The 23,226-nt window shown below is 33.3% G+C and overlaps 2 protein-coding genes and 1 non-coding gene across 4 annotated transcripts in view; all 3 read left to right on the top strand.

Annotated features, from left to right (window-relative positions):
- Positions 1-15,223, top strand: part of bark (C-type lectin domain-containing protein bark beetle) — a 28,870-nt gene extending 13,647 nt beyond the window's left edge. Inside the window, exons 2-15 of one of the 2 annotated variants that reach the window (XM_013323035.1) lie at positions 192-352; positions 482-6,696; positions 6,978-7,189; positions 7,328-7,463; positions 7,902-8,121; positions 8,570-8,695; positions 9,160-9,189; positions 9,807-9,924; positions 10,483-10,626; positions 11,336-11,537; positions 11,779-11,911; positions 12,501-12,621; positions 12,914-13,526; positions 13,871-15,223. In XM_013323035.1, the coding sequence (XP_013178489.1) occupies positions 192-352; positions 482-6,696; positions 6,978-7,189; positions 7,328-7,463; positions 7,902-8,121; positions 8,570-8,695; positions 9,160-9,189; positions 9,807-9,924; positions 10,483-10,626; positions 11,336-11,537; positions 11,779-11,911; positions 12,501-12,621; positions 12,914-13,526; positions 13,871-14,118 (8,679 nt within the window). In that variant the 3' untranslated portion in view covers positions 14,119-15,223. The remainder of the gene's footprint in view (positions 1-191; positions 353-481; positions 6,697-6,977; positions 7,190-7,327; positions 7,464-7,901; positions 8,122-8,569; positions 8,696-9,159; positions 9,190-9,806; positions 9,925-10,482; positions 10,627-11,335; positions 11,538-11,778; positions 11,912-12,500; positions 12,622-12,913; positions 13,527-13,870) is intronic. The other variant, XM_013323038.1, reaches the window with a different exon arrangement.
- Positions 10,898-10,969, top strand: TRNAW-CCA (transfer RNA tryptophan (anticodon CCA)). Its single transcript has one exon. It is a non-coding gene; the product is annotated as a tRNA-Trp (tRNA).
- A 554-nt stretch (positions 15,224-15,777) lies between the features above and the next one.
- Ent1 (Equilibrative nucleoside transporter 1) lies at positions 15,778-22,975 on the top strand. The gene is made up of 7 exons (XM_013322917.1): positions 15,778-16,225; positions 17,664-17,818; positions 18,237-18,382; positions 19,567-20,001; positions 20,426-20,511; positions 21,237-21,433; positions 22,489-22,975. The coding sequence occupies exons 1-7, from the start codon at positions 15,998-16,000 to the stop codon at positions 22,598-22,600; spliced, it is 1,359 nt and encodes a 452-aa protein (XP_013178371.1). The 5' UTR covers positions 15,778-15,997; the 3' UTR covers positions 22,601-22,975.
- Positions 22,976-23,226: the final 251 nt, after the last annotated feature.

The following is a 23,226-nucleotide window of genomic DNA, read 5'->3' as shown; positions in this document are numbered from 1 at the left end:
ACGTAACTCAGAACCTGCTGAAGGGATATAGATGACATTTAAAACAGAGACAAATTACACTCTAGAATAAAGTGCAAGCTTTTCTCTTTTTAATACTACTCGGACGAAGTGACAGATGCTAACTATCTTATAAGATTAATATGGTAGTGAGCGATTCAGTCTAACTTTGTATGCTTTCTGCTTTGTTCCAGGGAAATCATGAGAGTAAGATAACATTTACGAGTACAGAAGAACCAGTAAAGTCATCACAATTACCCGCCATCAGACTGGTTGATGGTCCATCTGTCCTCGCTGGCAGAGTGCAGATCCTGCATAAGGGGCAATGGAGATCAGTATGCACGAATTCGAGAAAGTATGTAACAAAAATCACATCAAAACGCTTACTTCTATAATTCAGATGTTTTTTATTTGAATACAGTATTTCTATTGTTCTCCCATGTACTTATTTATGACGAGTACAATACCGTTATTTTTGTTCCAGTTGGACTATTAACGACATGGAGACCGCGTGCAGGCAATTAGGTTTCATGGGCGGAACGTTCTACAACTGGATGGACAGACAGCCGGGTCGGCACGCCCGCCTGTTATACGAGGAGCCCAAGTGTAAAGGCACCGAGTACGATATATTCCAGTGTGACTGGAATTCAAGACAACTCGGCTCCGGTGTCTGCGATTACCACCCAGACCTAGGCATTCAATGTTTACCACACCACGATGATAATGAAATAAAAAATTTCGGACAACATTGGAGAGGATTAAGATTTGAAAATGCAGTCTATGAAAGGATACTAACGGCTGCGAACACATTATACATTCCTACCTCGATGTCCATACTGAAACATGTAGTTGTAAGAAATGCTGGATTAGGTCGAGATAATAATGCAACTAGTGCCTTAGACGTAATTGGTGTACCACCTGTTATGGAAGACATAAAAATAACAAATTCCGCATTCAACGCTATAAACGTAACTTCTTCTAATGCTCCTATAGTTATTAACAATTGTACTATACAAAATAATAGAGGATATGGTGTATACGTAAATTCCACATACGGCATGGCTAGAATTGAAAACTGTTTGATTTCCGAGAATGGCGGCGATGGTGTAAAGTACGTTGTTCATGAACTAGCTATTAATGAAAAATTCGATCGCAGTGAAATATTTGATTTATGTACCCTAGCATCAACTCCTAGTCAAACATTCCCAATACAAATGTCCATCGAACAATCTAGATACTCGAATGTGGAAAGAGATTGCCACCAAAAATTCTATACTAGACCAGATCACGTACTTACATTAAGCTTCTTGAAGCTTTTAACGAATACTAACAACACTGGAGAAATATACATTTACGATGGTTTAACCACAGACGATAAATTATTATTGTCTTTTGGTATTAGAAATCATACCCGCCCTCAAAGTGTTACATCGACTAGAAATCGTATGTATGTGAGATTTCATGCCAACACGAGAACAGATATTGTGGGATTTTTACGCTTAACATCGGGATTGAGTAAAACCTACGACTTGAATATTTCAGATACAATTATATCAGACAATAATGGTAGAGGCGTTGTTATTGAAAACATAAGATCACAAATCCATATCCATCGAACATCAATATCGAATAACAATCATGTTGCGGGACTTCATGTTTTAAACGGAGCAGGAGATGTCAATGTTACAGAGAGCAGAATATCATTCAATCAAGGCGATGGTGTAAATATAACTGTTACTGGAGGAAACAGGAATATATCTCGAAGCACTGTTAGTTCTAATAGTGGTTATGGCATTGCTGTATGGATAAATAACACTAAAGAAACTGAATATATTCCAATAAATCAAACAACCGTGATTGAGTATTCAGAAATTTTTAAAAACCTAGATGTGGGTATATTGCACGGAAACTTTTGTGGTGACAGTTGGGTTAATTTGACTGGAAACTGGTTCAATTCGAGTGTTGAAAGCACTGTTGATATAGCATCTTGTTGGAGGTTTAACGATCCCCCTAAATTACTTCACTTGCAAATAGGTCACAATAAATTTTATCAAAATCTTCGGGTTCCAATAAAACTACAGCCAGCTTTAAATGTCTTGGGAAAAATTGAGTATAATTATTTTGAACATGGTGATTACGGTGCCATAGTTATAATGAATCGTATAGAAGGCAAATATTTAGAAGAATTTGAAATCCTTCCTTCAAGATTTTATATTCAACATAACTATTTTTACGGCAACAGAGGTCCCTTTGTTGTCAACCTAGGTTTATCACCATACAGTGACTTACAGTATATATTATTTTCGAGAAATTATCTTAGAGATAACAAAATAAGAGAACCTTTTGAACCATTAGAAGGAATTCCCTCTCGTCTCACTCCTAGAAGCAGAGTAGCAGCAACAATTGTTTTGGCATCAAGTAATATAGACGTATTTAGAAATATAATAAATAACCCGGAAGCGCAATACGAAATCGGATCACACGTTGAAGACCAAAGTAAAATTCTAAACTGTACTTACAATTGGCTTGGTTTTGGAGAAGAAGAAAAAGTTTATAATAGATTATTTCATCGAAAAGATCGCTACAATTTGGCAAGAATAATTTATATGCCGTATCTACTTCATAGTAGTAATCCTGGTGCTACACAAATTAATTACAACTCTTTATTCGTTCCACAATTTAATATACCAGGATCATTTGTTGTTGGTGGCGAAGTGGAAGGAATAGAAATTTTAAGACAAGGAGAATATGATGTGGACAAGGATATAAACATTAGGCCTGGAGGTAAACTAGTACTACAGTCAGGTGTTACATTGAAATTCCCGCCAGCAATAGGAATGATAATTGCAGGTAAACTTGAAGCGAGAGGTAAACGTCCTAATGATATTACTTTTACGCTAAAAGAGGATGTTATCATGAGTAACGATAGTATTTACGAAACAGATACTGAAGTAGAGCCAACTACTCCAGGTTATGTGGAACCAGTCATACCTATTAGACTCCTTGGCGGACGAACTCAATATGAAGGAAGACTACAAGTGCGGCTTGATGGTAAATGGGGAACGGTTTGTAATTATGGTTGGAATATCATAAATGCTGCTTTAGTTTGCAATCAACTAGGATTAGCTTTAAATCCAAGTGATTGGTTTTTAGAACCTAATGAAATTCCGAGTGCCGGTACCACTGAAGACATTATTCTTTCTAACGTTGAATGTACAGAATTTGATAATGATATAACTAAATGTAAAGCAGAGACTGTTGAACATTTTGAAAATTCTTGCACACACGATAATGACGTTGGTCTCCGATGTTATGAGACAAGCTGGGCGGGTCTAAGATTTAGTGTTATTGCTGAACGCTCTGACATGCAATACATAAACATTGAAAAAGCTGGCCTGTTAGATTATTCCTCGAATATTTTCAAACCAGCTCTACAAATAGATTTTTCTCGACATGGCTTGGAAAGTGTTAAAGTATCTAATAATTATCATGATGGTTTGGGCATTTTATACTCAGATTTATATGGTGCTGATGCTATAAATGTTATTAGGAACTCAGAATTTAGTAACAATAAAGGAAGTGGAATAAGTTTTAAGCAATTGGGACTGAAAATACACAGTTCTATAATAGAAAACAACAATATAGCAGGAATCTCACATAATCCACATATAACGGGACTTCAGCAGAGAGAATTAGCCGGATGGTTTAATTTAGATCCAGGTTTGAATGTTGATGAACTTAATTATCGACCGATAATGATTCCAGATTATGAAACAGATATAAGTTTGGTGAATGGTGAAACACGGCATTTAGTGTTCAATAAACATTATGGCGAAAATATTGTCAAAACCTACAACATCCGATGCAACCCAGGTTACGTTCTTGGATTACAACTTTTGAATCCTATTCACAACTTTTCAACAGAGAGTATCTGTATTTTCGATTCACAAAATATTAATGAAGCAAGTACTAAATGGTGTCTAGATCGAGATTTATCAACTTTTCCCACTACAAGTAGTAGTTTTGGAATTGTATTAAATTATGAGAGTGGTCGAACTGCTTTAGGTGGAGTGGTTTTAGTTGTAAGCACAATCACTGCGCCAGTACAAAACATAAGAAATCGAATTGTCAAAGGCCCTGTACCGACACTGCAGATAGTTAATTCAAAAATCAAAGGAAACACAAAAGGTATCAAAGCACTTTACTATAATCGTTACTTAAACGAGTTGGGAGATCACTTTTTACGAAAAGCTAATGAAACAATAAAACTATTTAATTGTGAAATAGCTCACAACAAAGAAGAAGCCATTTTCGTTAATACACCATACTGGGATATCCATGAAAGCAATATTACTGAAATAACTATAATGGTCAATAACAGTTTGATCACAGACAATGGCAGAGGAATATATCATTTTGCTAGAGATTTAAGAAGCTCAAATAATCTGTATCATTATGTACTTCAAGATAACACAATTGAAAGGAATAAGTATGGTGGCTTTGATGTCTCTCTACCTTATGTTTGGCAATACAATGAGAATTTCACACATTCTATTTTTATGTATAACAATACTTGGAGGAATAATCAAAAGTTTGAATTGGTAATTGACGGTCATTTCGCTGAAGTCAATATTACTAAGAATATATTCACGGACAACTTTTGTAAAAACGGCTTAATAACTATACGGGGTATGGAAAAGAAAATGAAAATCGATGGCAATTCTGTTCAAAGAAATAACGGTCAATACATGGTGCAATTTAATATGGACAGCCAGAGCGAAATAATGGGATTTGTGTACGCAGTTTTTGTTTACAACCAAATCAAAAATAATTATTATTCGTCTAGCATTAGTAGAGGTGCGTTGTATAAAACTCTAAACCCAACATATGTTATCGGCTTTAAAGGAATACAGAAAGTTAAAGTCAGTAGAAATCTTTTTGGAAACAACGCCTTGCAATACACTTTGGTAGCGGGCATTAAAACTGCTAAAATCGATAATTTACTAGACGTGACTGAAAATTGGTGGGGAAGTGCCGATGAGAAAGAAATTAAAACACAGATTTTCGATTTCGATGACTGGAATAACCACGCAATTGCTACTTATCTACCATATTTACTTGAAGATAGCTTCGATTCAAGTGTGTCTATAACTTTTACTACAGAGAATTCAATTGATATCGATGCACTCGGTGGGAGACTAAATGCAGATCTAACTTTGGAACCACGATCCGCACCTTATATAATAAAATCTGATATCACAGTGATGCCAGAAGTAACATTCACTATAAGCCCAGGCGTAATCTTAGAATTCGCACCAGATGTAGGTATACTAGTAATGGGGACATTACGGGCGATTGGTCTTGCGCAACACCCCATTTTGATGAGACCAATATTATTGAACGAAAACAGTGAAGTAAGTAAGATTGAGAAGAGAGAAGTTGGTCAATATTCTTCAAGCCATCACAAGCATAAACGGCAATTGGAGAATTTGATGGTACAAAAATCTATAAGACTATGCACGGGAAGAAATTGCTCTATTAATGATATTAATACTGAAAACACAAACGAAGGTTTCTTGGAGTACTACAATAAGACTACATTGCAATGGGTACCGATGTGTGACAACCGTTTCACAGAGAGAAACGCACAAGTCGTTTGTAGAGAGTTAGGATTTGATCCAATTAACGTTTTCTTTGCTCACGATCGCAGAGTAGAATATCATAGTAGCTCTTTATCTAGAATTTGGTCTTGGCCTGAGCCTTTACAATGTGTCGGAACTGAATATCGGTACGAGGATTGTCCGATTAGATTGAACGGGCAACTTTACGGACATAGACATGAATGCAAATGGGATTCAGATTTTGTGTTTATACACTGCGGTGAAAGAAATCTAGAAGAAGGTCTCGATTATTGGGGTGGTATACGTTTTACTTACCCAGAATTTGAGTACTCACTCTACGAGCATAGAATTCATGACCACCATACTCACGAAACCATGAAAAAGGTTGAGAGCGTGTTAGAAAATGTGCATATAATGGGAGCTGGTATTTTACACAACGAAAAGTCTCCAGCTGTGCAAAGTATAACAAAAAATCCAAGCATCCAAAATATCAATATCACTCGATGCGCTCATCATGGGATCAACATCATCTCGCCTACAGATACTATTAACTTGATGTCTAATTCGATAAACGATATTCTAGGTGAAGGAATAAGTGCTATATCATTAACTGGTGAAGGTAGAGAATCAGAAGAGTCTAGTTTTACGCCTTTGAAGGATTTAAATCTACCTTACCATCTGTTCTCTGTCATTGACATTTGCGACAGTTCTAAAGTAATAACGGTGGAAGAACGAGTCCTTCTTTATTATAAATACGATAATAATCCAGTAAATTGTGTGAAGATCTTCAAGAGCATGTTCCGAGTGAAACCGTTTGGTTTTCGACTGCTTCAATTTAACTTGTTTAATCATACATTAAACTATGGAAAACGTGATTCCCTGAGTCTTTACGATGGAGATATTTACAATATCACAGCTCCACTCATTGGTTACTTGGAACATGGATCACCTGACGAGAAGAAACTCTTCAGAACAGAAGGAGCAAGCTTAAGCGTGAAATTGTTCGCAAATGGCGCTTCATCGGTCCATGGATTTATTGCCGAAGTCGTCACTCTGCCTATATCAGCTATAGGACTGAGTAAGTACTTTTAGACATTATTAGTTTGAATCATTTGGCGTGAATGACGCGCTTTCGTTACCAAGTGTCAGATTGATTAGTGAAGGGACATAAACGTTGACATTTTAATAAGGCTAGTGTTTCGCCGATCCACCGGCACACTGTCGGATTTTCTTCCTAACAGTACAGATATAAACAGTCACCATGTTATTTTATCTCTTGTTAAAAAATGCTTATATCACGCTCACAAAGTTAGTTATCAAAATTTAAAGAATTTTGTTGTAATTTTCTTAAATTTCCAGACCGTGATGTCCAACACAATATATCGAACAGTGAGTTCATTAAGAACAGGGATGGCGCTATCACGTACCAGTCAGTCGGAGAAGTAAATCCATTAGTAGCGATCACTAGAAATGAGATAACTGACAACTGTCTCAAGTTATATGGCAACTTCACCACCTGTCCAGCCGCTGTCAGAGTTGATGTGCAGAATACACAGACGTTGGTGTTCCGAGTAAGTTACCATGTTCTTTTAACGTACATATACGTACGTGAAATGCAGTCGTTCTGGAGATACCTTCTAACAAACATAACTATCAATCTAAACATTCGAATTTATAATATAAGTAAGGTTATAAATGTATGATTTCAGAACAACTTGGTGAGGAAGAACGTGGGAGGTCTGTTACTACGCGCCGATTCCCGAGGCTCCGCTACTTCTCTTCGCGGCTGGATACACAACAACTTGTTCTTTGAGAACCATGATCTATCCTGTCTTAGAGTTGAAGGTAGGTAAACTACGAAAATATTACCTTGCCACTACCGTTTTCTGTATATGGTAAGGCTATACGCCCTGATATTTTGTGCCTATTTGAATTTCGTCATTTTGACGATGTCGGTTGCGGTGTTGATGATTCGAACAAATAATAGAATCTAAAATTAACTGTAAGTATTAACAGGCGCTTTTATGTCGAAACGAAGCAAAAGCTGTGATTTTCAAGCAGCGACCTGTCCATATCTCTATAAATCTGTGCATGAAACTTAAAAAAATCATTAAAATGAACCGATATTTAATCATTGCGAGAAACAGCAATTGCTTAAGCCTTTCAAATGTCCATTCCATATGAATATATGCAGTTTTTTGTCGCTAGACTTATCTAGACTGTTGTTATGTTAGACTGTTATGTGGCCTTTGATATATTAAAATAATCTGTTCTTATTTCCAGGACGTCAATCTTCTCCTTACCAAGAAGTTACCATCTACCGTAACTACTTCACTCGTAACCGAGCTCAGTACAAAGACGTAATAGTTTTACATCAGGTTGTCTCCAATTTTACACACAATTATGTGCATGAGAATACGGGACAGAGAATCTTAGACGTATCCGGCTTCGACAAAGTCCGCCTGCCGATATACCAGACTACTTCGCATAATGGATTTTACAAGTAAGTAGCAAATACCATAGAGCTGTTTAACCAATTCTTGTATCGTCCATAGATTTTCAAACTTTTTTTTATATACTCCTTTTAGAATATTATTCATCATCAGCTCACTATACGTTCCCACTGAGGGGCTCGGAGTCTAGCTAAGTTAAAGGTTATTAGTCTAAAGATATGTGTGAAATTAACCACGCTTCCTAAAGGTTGACTTTACACATATCTTTGAATTTCTTCGCAAACATGTGCAGGTTGCATCGCAATGTTTCCCTTCACCGTAAGAAGGTTGAATAAATGTACATATGAAAATCACATACATACATTGGGTACGTGACGGGATTTGATTCCAAGACCTGCAGATGATAAGTCAAGTGCTTAACCCTTGAGCCACTTTCGCCAAGTTGTTGTGATCGTTGTACAGATCTTTTGTAAATCAAAAGTAATTGTAATATTTCAGAAACTACGCACTGGATCGTGTAGGACGCGCCACTGTAGTAGCCGGCACTGCTGGACAACACTACGTAGATAACATCTTTTTCAACCCTGACAATGATTATGAAATGATCACTGTCAACCGTTCTATGTGAGTATTTAACTAATACGTGCTTATTATTGTCATTAATAATGTGGAGGTATTAATAGTAATACTATTAAAGAGTAAATAACAATATTAAAGTTGTTAGAAGCTTTAAATTATCGAACTCTGACGAAATATTCCATGGAAAGTTTTTTTTAATTATTAATAATGAATATTTAAGGTACCGCTTATATCAAATTCTCTGTATAAAACATATGGTCATCCCTGTCATTATCTTTGACAAGATAGAGATGACAATATGTTTTAAACGGGAATTTTGGTCTCAGAAACCCACTGTAAATAATAATAATATTAGTTAAATAAATTCAATGGAATGGAATTTTTCGGAAGTAGTCAAAATTCTTCATACAAACATAAAGTGAGGTTATAAAGGTGATACTCGATACAATTGTATTTCATACATTTTGAATGAATTGCATGTTTCATGTTGCATGGCTGCCGGCGAATAGCTTTGTTGACTATAATCCCAATGCTATGAGGTGAGTTCTTACAATTTTTTTACCATTAAATTCCATTACATTATATCAATACTAGCTATCGCCCCGACTCTGTCTGCGCGGCATAAAAAAGGTAGCCTTTGTCTTCTTCCAGACTGTGTTCTACATGTGTGCCAAATTTCATTAAAATCCGTTCAGTTTTTCAGGAGATATCATCAAACAAACATCCATCCATCCATCTAAACATTCGCATTTATAATATAAAGAAGTAAGATTTTACATTTTATATGGTTTTTATTTCTGTTCATATGAATACTAACTTGCATCATTCGCTTTTTGTTTTAATAATATTTTATGTATACTTTCTTGCACGTAATTAATAATATTGCATGTATTTATGTCTATATTTATGTTTATTATTATTATTATTAATTATAAAATGTTAATTCACAGAGAATAAATAGAAAAAGATTTTTTTATGAAAGTTCCTAAATTTTTTTAATTCGTCGTGTTTTTTTCGTCGTTATTTAATCAATGATATTGTTTAACATTGTAATAGCTTTCTTTTTTTTTAAAAAAAAAAACAATATCGCTAATTATAAGTGACTTAATTTAAAAGATTCTTTTTACATTCCTAACCTTAAAATATTAAATTCCAGCGCACTAGAACTGTGGAGGACTCGTATCGATGCTAAACACAACTATTGGAGCTACAATGAAAGCTTAGCTGTCGCCGGCAGAATTCGCGATCGATCGGATGACCCATTGTTACTCGAGGTAACGTGTTATTTTTATATTAAATTGTTAAATATCTTTTTAATAATAAAATCTATGCTTGTTTTGTTATATATACTCTGAAATTGTTGGCATTTTAAAACGTTGATAACTAAATACTTATACCTAATACTATTCACTGTTTAATATGTTAGGAAGAAAATCCGACATTGTGTCGGTGTACTGGCGCAACACTAGCCTTACTAAAATATCAACGTTTATGTCCCCTCACTAATCATTCTGACACTTAACTTTGTAACGTAAGCGAGCAATTCGCGCTAAAGAATTCTAATTAATAATGTCTAAAAAATAATACATTTAAACGACTTATTAAGTTGAGTATTGCTAGATATTTCGCACATTTGGAAAGATAAGAAGAAGTAACTTTTAAATACAAAGATATCAATATACTAGCGATAGACCGTGACTTTCTTAGTGCAGAATTAAGAAAAAAATAAGACGAATTGTGAACCTTCTCCTTTTTGAAGTCGGTTAAAAAGGCTATATTACACCAATTTTATTAAATGTATAGGTTTAATAGCTGATATGTTGTGTTCCCAGGTGGATTACCAGCCATATCACATGAACAATCTGACGGTACTTGGCGGAGGTAAATGTCCGCCCGGCTGGGACGCGGTCTCCGGTACTTGCTATATGTACGTCGGAGCACCAATGACATATGAACAAGCAAGACTTTTCTGCTTGGTGAGTTGAGATTCAAGTTAATTACAAGTGGATTTTTATATAAACATATTTCAATCATAATCTTCAAGAGTCTAAATAAAATATTGTATTTAAATGCGTATGTGTTTTACCAAAAAAAATTATCTAGAAGTCATGAAGTTTGGTTTAGTAAATATGTTTAAAAATATCTTAAAACATCTAATAATAATTTTTAAATATAGCATCAGAACTGTGTTGATCGATAAATAATAAGTTATAGAAGAAGTATTTAATTTCGATGAATGCTGATATCGACTCCGTGGCGCAACGGTAGCGCGTCTGACTCCAGATCAGAAGGTTGCGTGTTCAAATCACGTCGGGGTCAAGAATTTGTTTTTATTTTTTTGATTATTTAATATGATTAAAAAAAATTTAACAACAAAAAAATATCTTTAAACATATTTATTTAAAAAATTGAGATTATATGACTCATTGCCGTGAGATTTAGTTAGAAATATTTTATACTGTATACTGTGTATATTGTTGTATTGGTACATACAAAGTTACCAACATTAAAAAAAAAAACACAGACTAATTGAGAACCTTCTTCTTTTTATTTATTATACACGTACACACAACAGATAAATGAATAATTAACAATATACAACACAATAAAACTGATAAATTCTTTTTAAAATCGGTCAAAAAAGAACTTTCAATAATTTACGCTATCGAATTTTTTTTTCTTCAGTCTGACAACGCGTCAATGCCATACGTGAGTGGTAACTACGAAGCACTGTATGAATTCATCAGACGTCAGAGCCAATGGTTCCAGTATGGGGACCGCGTCTGGGTCAACCACATTGACTACGTGACGCAGTGCACTTCCTTCGCCTTCTCCGCTATAGAGATAACTGATTGTAATCAAAAGAATGCATTTATATGTGAAATTGGTAAGTTAAAACTATTTACAGTCTAAATGAAATTGTTTGCTTTGAAATTTAAAAAAAAAATAACTGTGGTTTTTTTTTATTTTTTTTTTGTTAGATTTTTGTTTGTATTTTCGTGATTTTTTGTAATGCAATTTTTTTTTGTTTTTTTCTCGGATTTTTTTTTAAATTCTAATTATATTTAATTGCATTCATATGCAATTTGAGTCATTCGAAGTATTATAACAATTTAATGTACTTACAGATCCAAAGATATCAATCGACCCGCTATCATGGCGGGGGGACACGCTGGCCGTGGCGTTCATCGGCGTGCTGGTGGCTGCTGTGGTGCTGGTGGGTGCTGCTCTCATCTGCTGGTACTCCAAGTCAAAACACAGGTCAGTTTTTTTATAAAAAAAATATATTACTTTTTATATATCAAAAGGTGACAAACGAACGAGTGGCCACTTGAAATCTCTGAAATAGCGAAGCGACCGTTACCCATAGACAAACCCACCTGATGGTATCTGAATGTGGAAGGTTAACTAGCTTAGTAAATACTTATTTACCCTACTCTTGAAGACAGCCACGTAGCTGGTTACAACATGATTCTTCTTTATAGCAGACTTACGGTTACTTGAGACTTTGTTACCGCCAAAAAGTAACCTTTAATATTATATGTCTTCATGCATCACTTACTTCTATTTAAAATTAGACTCAGCCTTATTTGTGATAATTTAGAACTAACGCGGACTTGTAGACAAATAGACAGACAAAAAAAATCGTCATAAGTAGGTAACGCGAAATATTTTTTTTTCGATGTTACACAAAGGTTATGGCTGACTTCTGGTTATAAACAGGGAAAATGATAATTTAATCAGCGTGACATCAATTCAGCGTACTGCCAGTGAAGTGATTGTTATAATGTTCAATATAATAATTTTCATACTTTAGTTACATATTTTAGGAATATATTTATTTTTGCAGACATATTCAACGTTTGGAGCGACGTAACTCAATACGACAGTCGTTGCATTCAGTCCGGTCAATTGGAAGCATTAATGGTGGCTTCCCTGATAACACATACAGAAGGAAACTCGCACAGATGGTAAACACATTAAATATTTTTCCCATTGCTATAGAAAATTATAAAAATGCCAATATTAAGAACGACTTGTTCAAAATCCCTTATCACTGGTTTCTGAAACCAAAATCTGTATTTATCGTCATCCCTGTCATTTATTTGCAATAAAACAGAGATAACAATATATTTGAATTGGGGTTTTTCGTCTCAGAAACTCATGATTAGTTATCAAAGATTATACAACACAGATTGCCTTATTTTTACTTCAATAATTATAATATAATTTAAATATAAAATGTACATTTAACTATTCCAGAGTACACGATCAACTGACACACTGACTAAAGGCTCGGACTACCGTAAGATACTCGCTTCCACCACATCCATGGAATCTATGGAGAAAAGCCAATTCAATTCCTCCATAGAAGACAACCAAAGCTTTGATATCTACGAAGCACACAACCCCAGCAATGTCATACAACTCAAACACAGTACATTCAATAAAAAACCATCACCAGAATACTCCGTACCAGAAACAACCAGACCATACAACTTGGGGTACCGAAACGAAGGTTATAAAGAAAATTCCAGTACCATAGAAACACCAATGAGTGCTACAACAGAAGAATTACCGATAATTCATCACCCAGGTGGACTGTCATCACCTGATGATGAAACTTTATCACCGAATAACGATTCTCAATACTTCACATCGGATACATTACCATTGAGACCGTTAAATTCTGATCCTTTAACTTTAAAACGAGATTTAGAGAAAGAGGGAAAGATATACGGCCCGTACGGTACTCCTAACTACGGTACACAGCCAAAGCTGTCTTTTCTCATGGAGTTAAGGTCTAAAATGCCGGAGCAACCTCAACCAGGCGCCGTACCGACTACTACATTTGGACAGAGGACAGATACACCAGGTATTTTTTTACTTAATAATTCTTTATAATCTGTCACTAGTTTACGAAATACAAAGTCTAAATAGCCATGATTAAATTATAATAATTTATTCTTATTTTATTAATAAAAGGGAAAATACTCATGGTATGCAGTTGGCATATTCTTAAAACTATAGAAATAATATCAATTGATAAAAAAAAAATTCATTAATAGGTAATTTTTAATTCTAAGTATGAGTTTTCACTGTCGAAAAACTTAAACAAAATTTATATTTTATTATTAGAAACACAGATTTTAAGTTTTGTCGAAATAATTCTACAATGGAAACTCACCCTAATTAATACTTAACAATCCATGTGAACAGATCAGCAGCAGTTCTACGACGATACGATCGCGTCGACTCCGCAACCTCAGTACTACGACTCACAATCAGAGGCCCTCGCGAGTTACGACTCCAGTCCAAACTCCTCGAACACATACCCATCAGACCTGCACTCCAGGTCCAAGTCTGAAGCACTACTCGAAACTAATTTCGACTTCGATGAAACAACGCCCACACCAATGACCGAAGATAGCCGATCTTACAGTCAACCATTGGAAACAGCCATGTAGTAAATTTTTTAAATAACATTAGATTAGCACTAAAAAAACGTTTAATACAATGCAATCAAATATGATTACTTATAAAGATCTAAGTAATTTCGATCGTTGTATGAATTAAAAAATAATTGCAACGTAAATTAAAATAAAAGAATTTGTAAGATAATCATAATAAAGTGCAATTAACTTCACTAAGAGGCCTTAATAAAAATTCTTATAGAATTTAATGAATATTAATTAATTCTTTTTAATAATATATTTGTACTACTGACGTACGTTATTAAGTTTGCCGCGAAAACTTCTCACAGATCAATGTTGCTATCAATTATTATCTCCAATAATTGTGGTAAAATGTAAATATAAAATTAATGTTGTTTGGAAAGTTTTGAATAGCTTATTCAAAGAAAGTAGAAATCTTATTACATATGTCTTCGTTTAGGAATAGTCGTTACTAATTAAGTATCTTGAATGGCATAGTTGGGGTGGAAGAAATCAATGTTAAAGAAGCAAAGAAAAGACTGACAATATTTTTCACTTAATGTAACGTACTATTGCATTTATATATTTAGCTTCATTTAGTGTTCATTATTATGCTTCCATGCCTTAGTTTCCCATATATTTGAATATTACTAAAATATAAAATTTTGGCATTTATAAATTTTAAAAATCGCCTGCTTCAAATACTACTAACGTTCTTCTCAAATCTTGCTTCTGCAAAAAAAAGTAACACAGGAAAGCTAAACTATGTATTTTATAGGAAAAAAGAGCAAGATCTCATTGAAGTAAAACAATATTTTGTCGTTATTTATAAGCAATTATGTATTAAGTAAAGAATATTAAATTGTTTTCCAAGGTTGGAAAATTTTTGCTTCTTAAAAAATCAAAACAACGCTAAGGTAACGTTAATATTAACTTTAGGTGGATATATAGTGTGAGGCAGTTAAGTTAAATAATTTTTATAACTTTATAGTATACTAAGTCCATTTAATTTGTCCGTCCTTAGGTTAAATGAAATATATAAAGAAATATATTAATATACACTGTTTTTGTCATGTACTGATTTCTTTTACATTTGGTTTCAATACCAGTTTTATTTAATAATTAAATCACATCACATGTATTTTAGCATTAAAAACAAAGAACTATTTATAAATTTTATGAAAAGTTTGTTTATGCTTTAATTGTTACATTGTACAAATGTTTGAGACAAAATATTAATTTTAATCGAGAAGGTTAATAAAATTTTAATATTTTAGTATACATTGTTATTTTATTTACCACTGATGTCAAAGAGTATATAAAATGCTGATGTGGAAAAGTTCTAACAAAAGTTTCAAGGTGTAGAAAGAATTGGCTTAAAATTACTTTAATAAACGACAAAAATTAGCACTTACCATCAATATTCTAAATTGAAACGACAAGTGTCGACAAAATTATTACATGGGAAATATTAAATTGTAAAATAGGGTAATGGAAACTGATATATAGGCAACATTATTAATATTGTAATATTGGCAATGGGATAAGTAAATTGATCGAGACAAATAATCAATATACGCACTGTCCTACGAATGAAAGAGATGGCAATACAATTTTTATCCCTCATGACATTTTTCTGTTGGTACTTTGGCATTTGGATAAATATTTTATTGACAGCAGTTGACAATTTGACAAAGGTGAAGGCAGGGATGTTAAAAATTGAGATATAAAAATATTTATATAAGTTACGTATTCAGATGGATAGAATGAAGCAAAATATATAAGCTTGATGTTAAATGTTGTCTTTAAATTGGGGCATAAAATATCGCGGGGACAGCAAATAACAAGTTACTATATTTCTTTGTAACTTGCATTAATTTTTGTTGTGAGCTGAGAGTTGAAAAATATCGCCATGGATGCTACAGGCTCGATTAACAATGACGAGATTGAGACTATGGAAAATGAAGAGGAGGTAATTGATGATTCAGAAGAAAGGGAACTTGTGACGGACTCTTGCTCTACAAAAGTACTAAATAGTGACGAACAACCGACCGATAGATATCGACTTGTTTACATACTTTTCTATCTTTTCGGCATCACATCGCTTGTGCCATGGAATTTCCTAATAACTGCAAACGACGTAAGTAATTATTGTAATTAATTAAAATTAAATAGTACATTACTTAATTAAGAAAATTAAATATAATCATAAATATTATGCATACATTCTTACTAATAGGAGGATGAATCATAGTGGCTTAGTAATCGTTTATATGTAAATATTGAGATAAGCTTGAAAGTCGTTTAAAAAATAGTTTTCTAGACATGTGTAGATTACCTCTAAACCAGTTCAGAAACTGTTGAACTTGGATCAACAACTAAATTGACTGCTGACCGCACACAGACCAACCAATCTTAACTATCACATTTACATTGCCGAGCCAAAAAGTAAAAAAAAAGAAAAACCAAACCGATCCCAAGTTAGTGTACAGAAAATTTAAATCAAGTCTATGATGTTTTTGTCTTATGGAAAAACAAAACAAAATGCACTGCAGTAAAACAGGTTTAAAGGACTAAGGTAGAAGTCAAATTAAATGTCAAATGTCCATACGGTTATTGACATTAAGAACTTCATTAAAAATATAGAATCAATGTAAACAATTGAATCTTGTAAAAAATTAAGGCTAATATTATTTTTTTTATAAATCCATAAATACTTGATACTGGCCAATTTTGGTAAGGGAAAGCCATAAAAAAAGAAATTGAATGATTCTTTACATACACTAATTACTATATGTTTCTTATGTAATTGTAACATTGTATAACAAACTAGCTGACACCCCCAACTATTCACACAGAATCAATAATAAATAGGCTACATGTTTTTCACACTATGTCCCACATCTATGCCAAGTTTCAGCAAGATCCATGCAGCTGTTCTAAAAATACTTTCTAACAAACATCCACACATCCAAACATTCATATTTATAATATTAGTAAGACTTAATACATCTAGGTCACTTATTAACCTCTAACAATTTGATGTCAAGGCAAATTTGCATTTTCATTTTATTACATTACTATTATTATAACAGTATCTATCTTTTATCAAGGTTTGATTTAATAAATTTCATTATATATTAAATTATACAGCTTTATTTAATGAAGATAATAATTCTGAATGGACAAGCAAGAAAATAGCAATGAGATTTAATAATTTTTACATATATTCATAATGGAATTAAGATTTAAGTGGTATATTGTGTTGCATAATGAATTTATATCAACAGGTATAGAGCTTTAGAAACTTTAACTACCACACTCAGGTGTTAAGTGGTCACTATAGGAGTCTTTAGATTGTCATGAGAAACCTACACAAAATTATTATTTAAGCGAACCTTTAGACTGACTGGATTTCTGAGACCAAACTCTCTGTGTATCGTCATCCTGTCATCTTGGACAAAACAGATGGATAGAATAATATATTTTAAAAGGGGGTGGTTGGTCTCAGAAACCCTCAGTAACAGATATTTTACATTTATTTCTACAGATTGTTCTAATTTTTAATATATTTTCAGTACTGGATGTACAAGTTCCGAGATGTGACACCCAACAATGTGACAATGTTTGTGCGCAAGACGCAATTCCAAGCCGAGTTCACATCCTATCTCAATGTTGCTACCGCTATACCCAACTTGATATTCCTGGTTCTTAACTCCTTGTATGGACATTTGTAAGTATATTCTAATCTTACTACTTACTATGTTACTAATATTATAAATGCAAATGTTTGGATGGATGTTTGAAGATATCTCCAGAATGGCTGTGTGAATCTCGCTGAAATTTGGAATATATCTAGAACATAGCCTGAAAGAACACATAGGCTACCAATTAGGTTTTTTTTTTAATTCTGCGCTGGCGGAGTCTCGGGCGACAGCTAGTTGACTATAAAATTGAATTGTTCTCAAACCATTCTCAGTTGTTTGAGATATTTTTAATTTGGTTAAAATAAAACTGAAACAATAGACAATACTTTATTATTGTTATTTTAGTTTTATAAATATTGATTTGTTTTAAAAAATAATCTACTATTCTTTTTTTGAAAAACAACTTCTTTTTGTTTTGTTATGATAACATTTTGTTAATTTCAGGATACCGTTGAAGAGAAGATTGCAAGGATCCCTTGTGGTGGTGACTTTGACCTTCCTGTTCACCACTGCGCTGGTTCAAGTTGACTCTGATGAATGGCAGAGTACATTCTTTGTCATTACCATTGTGACAGTGGTTATTATGACTGGTGAGGCATTAATATTTTTATAATACTAGCGGTAGCCCGTGACTTTGTCGGAATAAGATAAAAAAGTATTCTATAACATGCTAGTAAAAGTCCGGCCAAAATCAGTCCAACGCTTCCGGAGTTTACCCAGAACAAATGTGGCTTTATGTACAGACATACATATAGAAATTTTAGAAATTGGTTTATCATTATAAGCATCGCAAATACATCATAGTGTATGAAGTATGATTTTTTCTCCATATTACATACATACATTCCAATTTTATTAATATATAAATGATGGTAAATAACTAAATGGCCACCTTAGAAAGCTTAAATATCTAAGTGACCGCTGTCCATACGACTTTAATAGTCAGTATAGAATTTTTTTCCTCATGTTTTTATTATAGTTATGAAAAGAGGTTATAAGTTTTTCTTTTTTACTTGAAATAATGACCATAAATAAAGTATACCGCTATATACTAAAGAGTGATATAAAAGGAAATTGCGTTCGATGTTTACTCATCACAGTAAACAAGATAGTAAATTTGTATAGAGATAAGAGCATGATTCAACTGACCTGTACTTAAATATCTGGGTCATGTCTATGCATAATATTATACGGTCTTAACTAGTTAATGCACCTCGATTTGTATACAAGGATATCAAAAATAACGGGTAAAATATGCGGTTATGTTAATTTTGGTAATTCCCGATAGGAAAATTATTGTTATTTGTAATTATGAGGATAAATACTTTTTTAGAAATATGTATTTAATATTCATATGAATTTCAAAGAAGTATTTTTAAATTATGTTCCACTAGCTTTTGCCGGCGACTTTGTACGCGCAGAATTAAAAAGTATGTGTTCTTCCAGACTATGTTGTACATCTATGACAAATTTTATCATCTGTTGAACTATTCTAGAGATACCTTCTTACAAACATCCATCCATTCATCCATCCACGGACCATCGACGGACAAAAAAAAACATACATACGAATTGAGAACCTCTTCCTTTTTGAAGTCGATTAATAATATAAGTGAGAAGTTTTAGACATTATTTAGGCTTTCATCACCAAGTCAAGTGTCAGAATGATAAGTAAAGGGGACATAAACGTCAACATTTTAATAAATCTAGTGTTGTGCCAGTACACCGGCACAGTGTCGGATTTTCTTCCTAACAGAAGTAATACTTGTTTCAGCTGGCAGCGCGGTATTTACTGGTGGTATAGTTGGGATTGCCAGTAAATTCTCCAAGGAATACATGGCTGCGGTTGTCGCAGGACAATCTTTAGGCGGAATCATAGCTGCGATTGCTCAAATTATATCGCTCGCTTTCAAAATATCCCCCTTACATAGTGCATTGATATATTTCATAATAGCCGATATTGTTGTTATTACTTCATTGATTTCTTATGTATTATTATATAAGATAGATTTCTTTACTTATCATATTCTACGTGGTAATGGTATAGCATCGAATAGACATAGAGATGTGTCCATGGTGGTTATAATGAAAAAGATATGGGTGTACGCGTTCAGTATATTTGCTGTATTCGCGATCAGTATGGCGGTGTACCCGGCCGTCACTGTGCTGGTTGAATCTCATCCTGTTACTAAAGGAACTGATTGGAATAGTAAGTAAATTTTTTTTTTTTAAAATATATTATTATTGTAGGTTACTGTTGCAAAAAAAAAGATTTAAAGTCTTTCAAATAAGACTGTTATTGACTAGCTGTCGCGCGCGACTTCGTACGCGAGGAATTAAAAAAAACTTAGTAGCCTATGTGTTCTTTTAGATTATGTTCTACATCTATGCCAAATTTCAGCAAGATCCATGCAGCTGTATTGGAAATTGAAACATCTATCCATCCAAATATTCGCATTTATAATAATAGTAAGATATTAATAAGATATCTGCGCCCCCTAGGTCTAACCTAGATCATAGGTTTGCAACGCCCTTGACACCATTAATTGTTTTCAGAACAGACTCGTACTATGTTCCAAACCGCAAAGATAACTTTTGAAATTAATAAATAATGGAGATTTCTATGTTTTCAGACATTTTCTTCGTTCCTGTGGTAAATTATTTGATATTTAACTGCGGTGATTATTCCGGTCGTCTGGCCGCTGGATTTCTGCTTAGGGTAAGTTAATAAAGCAATTATTATTATCGCACTCAGGTACTTATTATAGTTACTTGAGCAGTTAATTACGTTGATAATTGGTAATATTAATATATATAAATTCATGTTACTATTGTCATATTACTTGTAAAAAGTTACTTAGCTTCTAGCGTACTAAAATTTTTATCACTTGATAACCTGGATGTGATTTCGTTAAAAGTGGGCGAAGGGGAATTAATGGAGGAACTTTGAGGAGATATTCTCTTTCTGTGTATCTTCACTGCTGATTAAAGATAGGCAACGCACCTGCAATTGCTGATGTCCATGGGCAACGGTTGCTTTGCTATTTCGAATTCATGTGGTCGCTTGCTCGTTTGCTGCTTTGTTATATAAAAAAGCGTCGTGAGTGTCGATGGCTCAGCGGTTTAGGCACTTGACTTGTAATCTGCAGCTCCTGGGTTCGAATCCCGCCATGTACCAATATGTTTTTCGATTTTTGATTTACATATGTATATTTATCCGACGTTCTTACGGTGAAGGAAAACATCGTGATGCAACCTGCACATATCTGAGAAGAAGTTTAAAGATATGTGTGAAGTCAACCAACCCGCACTTGGCCAGCGTGGTTGACTATGGCCAAATCACCCCTAACTTAGGGTAGACTCCGAGCCCCTCGGTGGGGACCTATAGTAAGCTGATGATGAATATAAAAAAATACCAAAATATTGTTTTTTTATAAATTTTAGCCAAACAACCAATGGTTGATAGCAGTAGCCAGTGTTCTGAGGGTGATCGGTGTACCAATGTTGATGCTGTGCAACGCGCAGCCTCGCAAACACCTGCCAGTGCTCTTCCTCTGGGACTACGAGTACATCATCATCATGATACTCTTCGCATTCTCAAATGGATACCTCACTAATATTGTCATGATTAATGCCACCAGGTGAGTCGATGACACAAGTTTGTTCATACATGTCGTCTTTGACACTTTTGTCAATTTTTCACTGTTTTTTATTAAACTAGCTATCGCTCGCTGTTCCGTTTACGTGGAATTAATTAAAAAAAACTTAGTAAGTAACCTATGTATTCTTCCAGATTGTTACATACTACATTAATGTCAAATTTCAATGAGATTCTTTTAGCGGTTCTGGAAATCTAACAAACATCCATCTATACATCTAAACATTTGCATTCATAATATTAGTAAGATTAAATTGTTTATGTAATTGTTTAATGAAGAAGGATACTTTGAAATCAGTTCAGTAGTTTTTTAGTTTATTCGTTATATACATAAAAATCCTTATAAGTTTAGATAAAAAAGTATGTAGATTTTCTAATACATTACATTACTCTGGAATTATTTACCGGTTAAAGTTATTTTACATTTTGTTCGTAGTTTTAGAGTAAAAATGGTTGATATTCTAGTATTAAATGCTTTGCTATAAAATAGATAAGACATATTGATTCCTCATACTTATCAGTACAAACACGTGTTCAAGCAATAAAACTTAACGTCAGAGATAAATATATTCCTTGTTTATGTACACAAGTAATTAACCAATTGAAGATAACATTAATATAGCACAAACATCTGCGTAAACATTTATATAATAAATAAATCGAATTGCCTATTTGTTCAGAATTAGCAGTCGCCCGCAACCATGTCAGTATAGAATTAAAAATAGTAGCTTACTTCCCGTCAAAATCGGTGAAGTCGTTTAGATTACCCGGAACAAATGCCGCCTTGTGGACAGACATACAAACAGACAAAAACTTTTAAAACAAAAACATTTAGTTAAATAATAAACGTTATTTCTTATGAGAAATATATAACATAAACTTACATAAAAAGATGGAACATTTGTATGTTTGTAACTAACACACTCAAAAACTACACGGCCAATATAAAAAAATCGCCATTAATCCTAAGTAAAGAATAAAAAAGAATCTAAAAATATCAACATTTGCTTAACAAATATAAACATGTTTTAATTCCAGAGTTGTAGAAATACACGAACGTGAGAAAGCCTCTTCAGTGATAGCGACGATGCTGTGTGTCGGCCTCACTGTGGGCGCGGCTATAGGAATGCTGCTTGTACGACTATTGTAAGTTTACTGACCGCACTATACTAATTTAGAATCAATTCAATTAAATACGACATAATAAAAAAAATAATCTTACTTGTCATGTTTTAAAAAGGTTGACAGCTTACGTTCAAAAATATGAAATAAAAGTCTTAAATGAAGGTACTTACTCTTTGACGTCAAAGATTAGTTAGTAGGAAATTATCTTTTTGTCTATGGTTAAAACATACCATGACTTTGATGTTTAAGATTTAAATTTTAAACTTGAAACTAATGCAGTTGTATTATAGAAATACTCAATGAATATCTGCAGTAAAAAAAAATATTTAACAATTTACATTGTTTAAGCTTTATTTGTCATTAAAATAAGCTTATAGCTTTATCAAGGCATAATGATTGTTAAAAAAATGTATCCAATTTCTTTGTATCGTTAAATGAATAATAAAAAATGTATATTTTAAGGATAACTTAATAAATCGTGGTTTTAAAAAAATAATATTAGTCATAATTATGACATATTACAAAAAATTACTCCCAAGTTTCCTCAATAGTGTGTAATAAAACATATCTATACAATTAAAATAATGACAAACATAATATACTTATAAGTAATAAAATAGTATTTTGGCTTTAATTTTTTAAATTAAATTA

This window comes from Papilio xuthus, unplaced genomic scaffold (genome assembly GCF_000836235.2).
Source record: "Papilio xuthus unplaced genomic scaffold, Pxut_1.1 DF828952.1, whole genome shotgun sequence".
NCBI lineage: Eukaryota > Metazoa > Arthropoda > Insecta > Lepidoptera > Papilionidae > Papilio > Papilio xuthus.
Note: the sequence above shows the minus strand (reverse complement) of the source record. Positions and strands in the feature narration are given on the sequence as shown.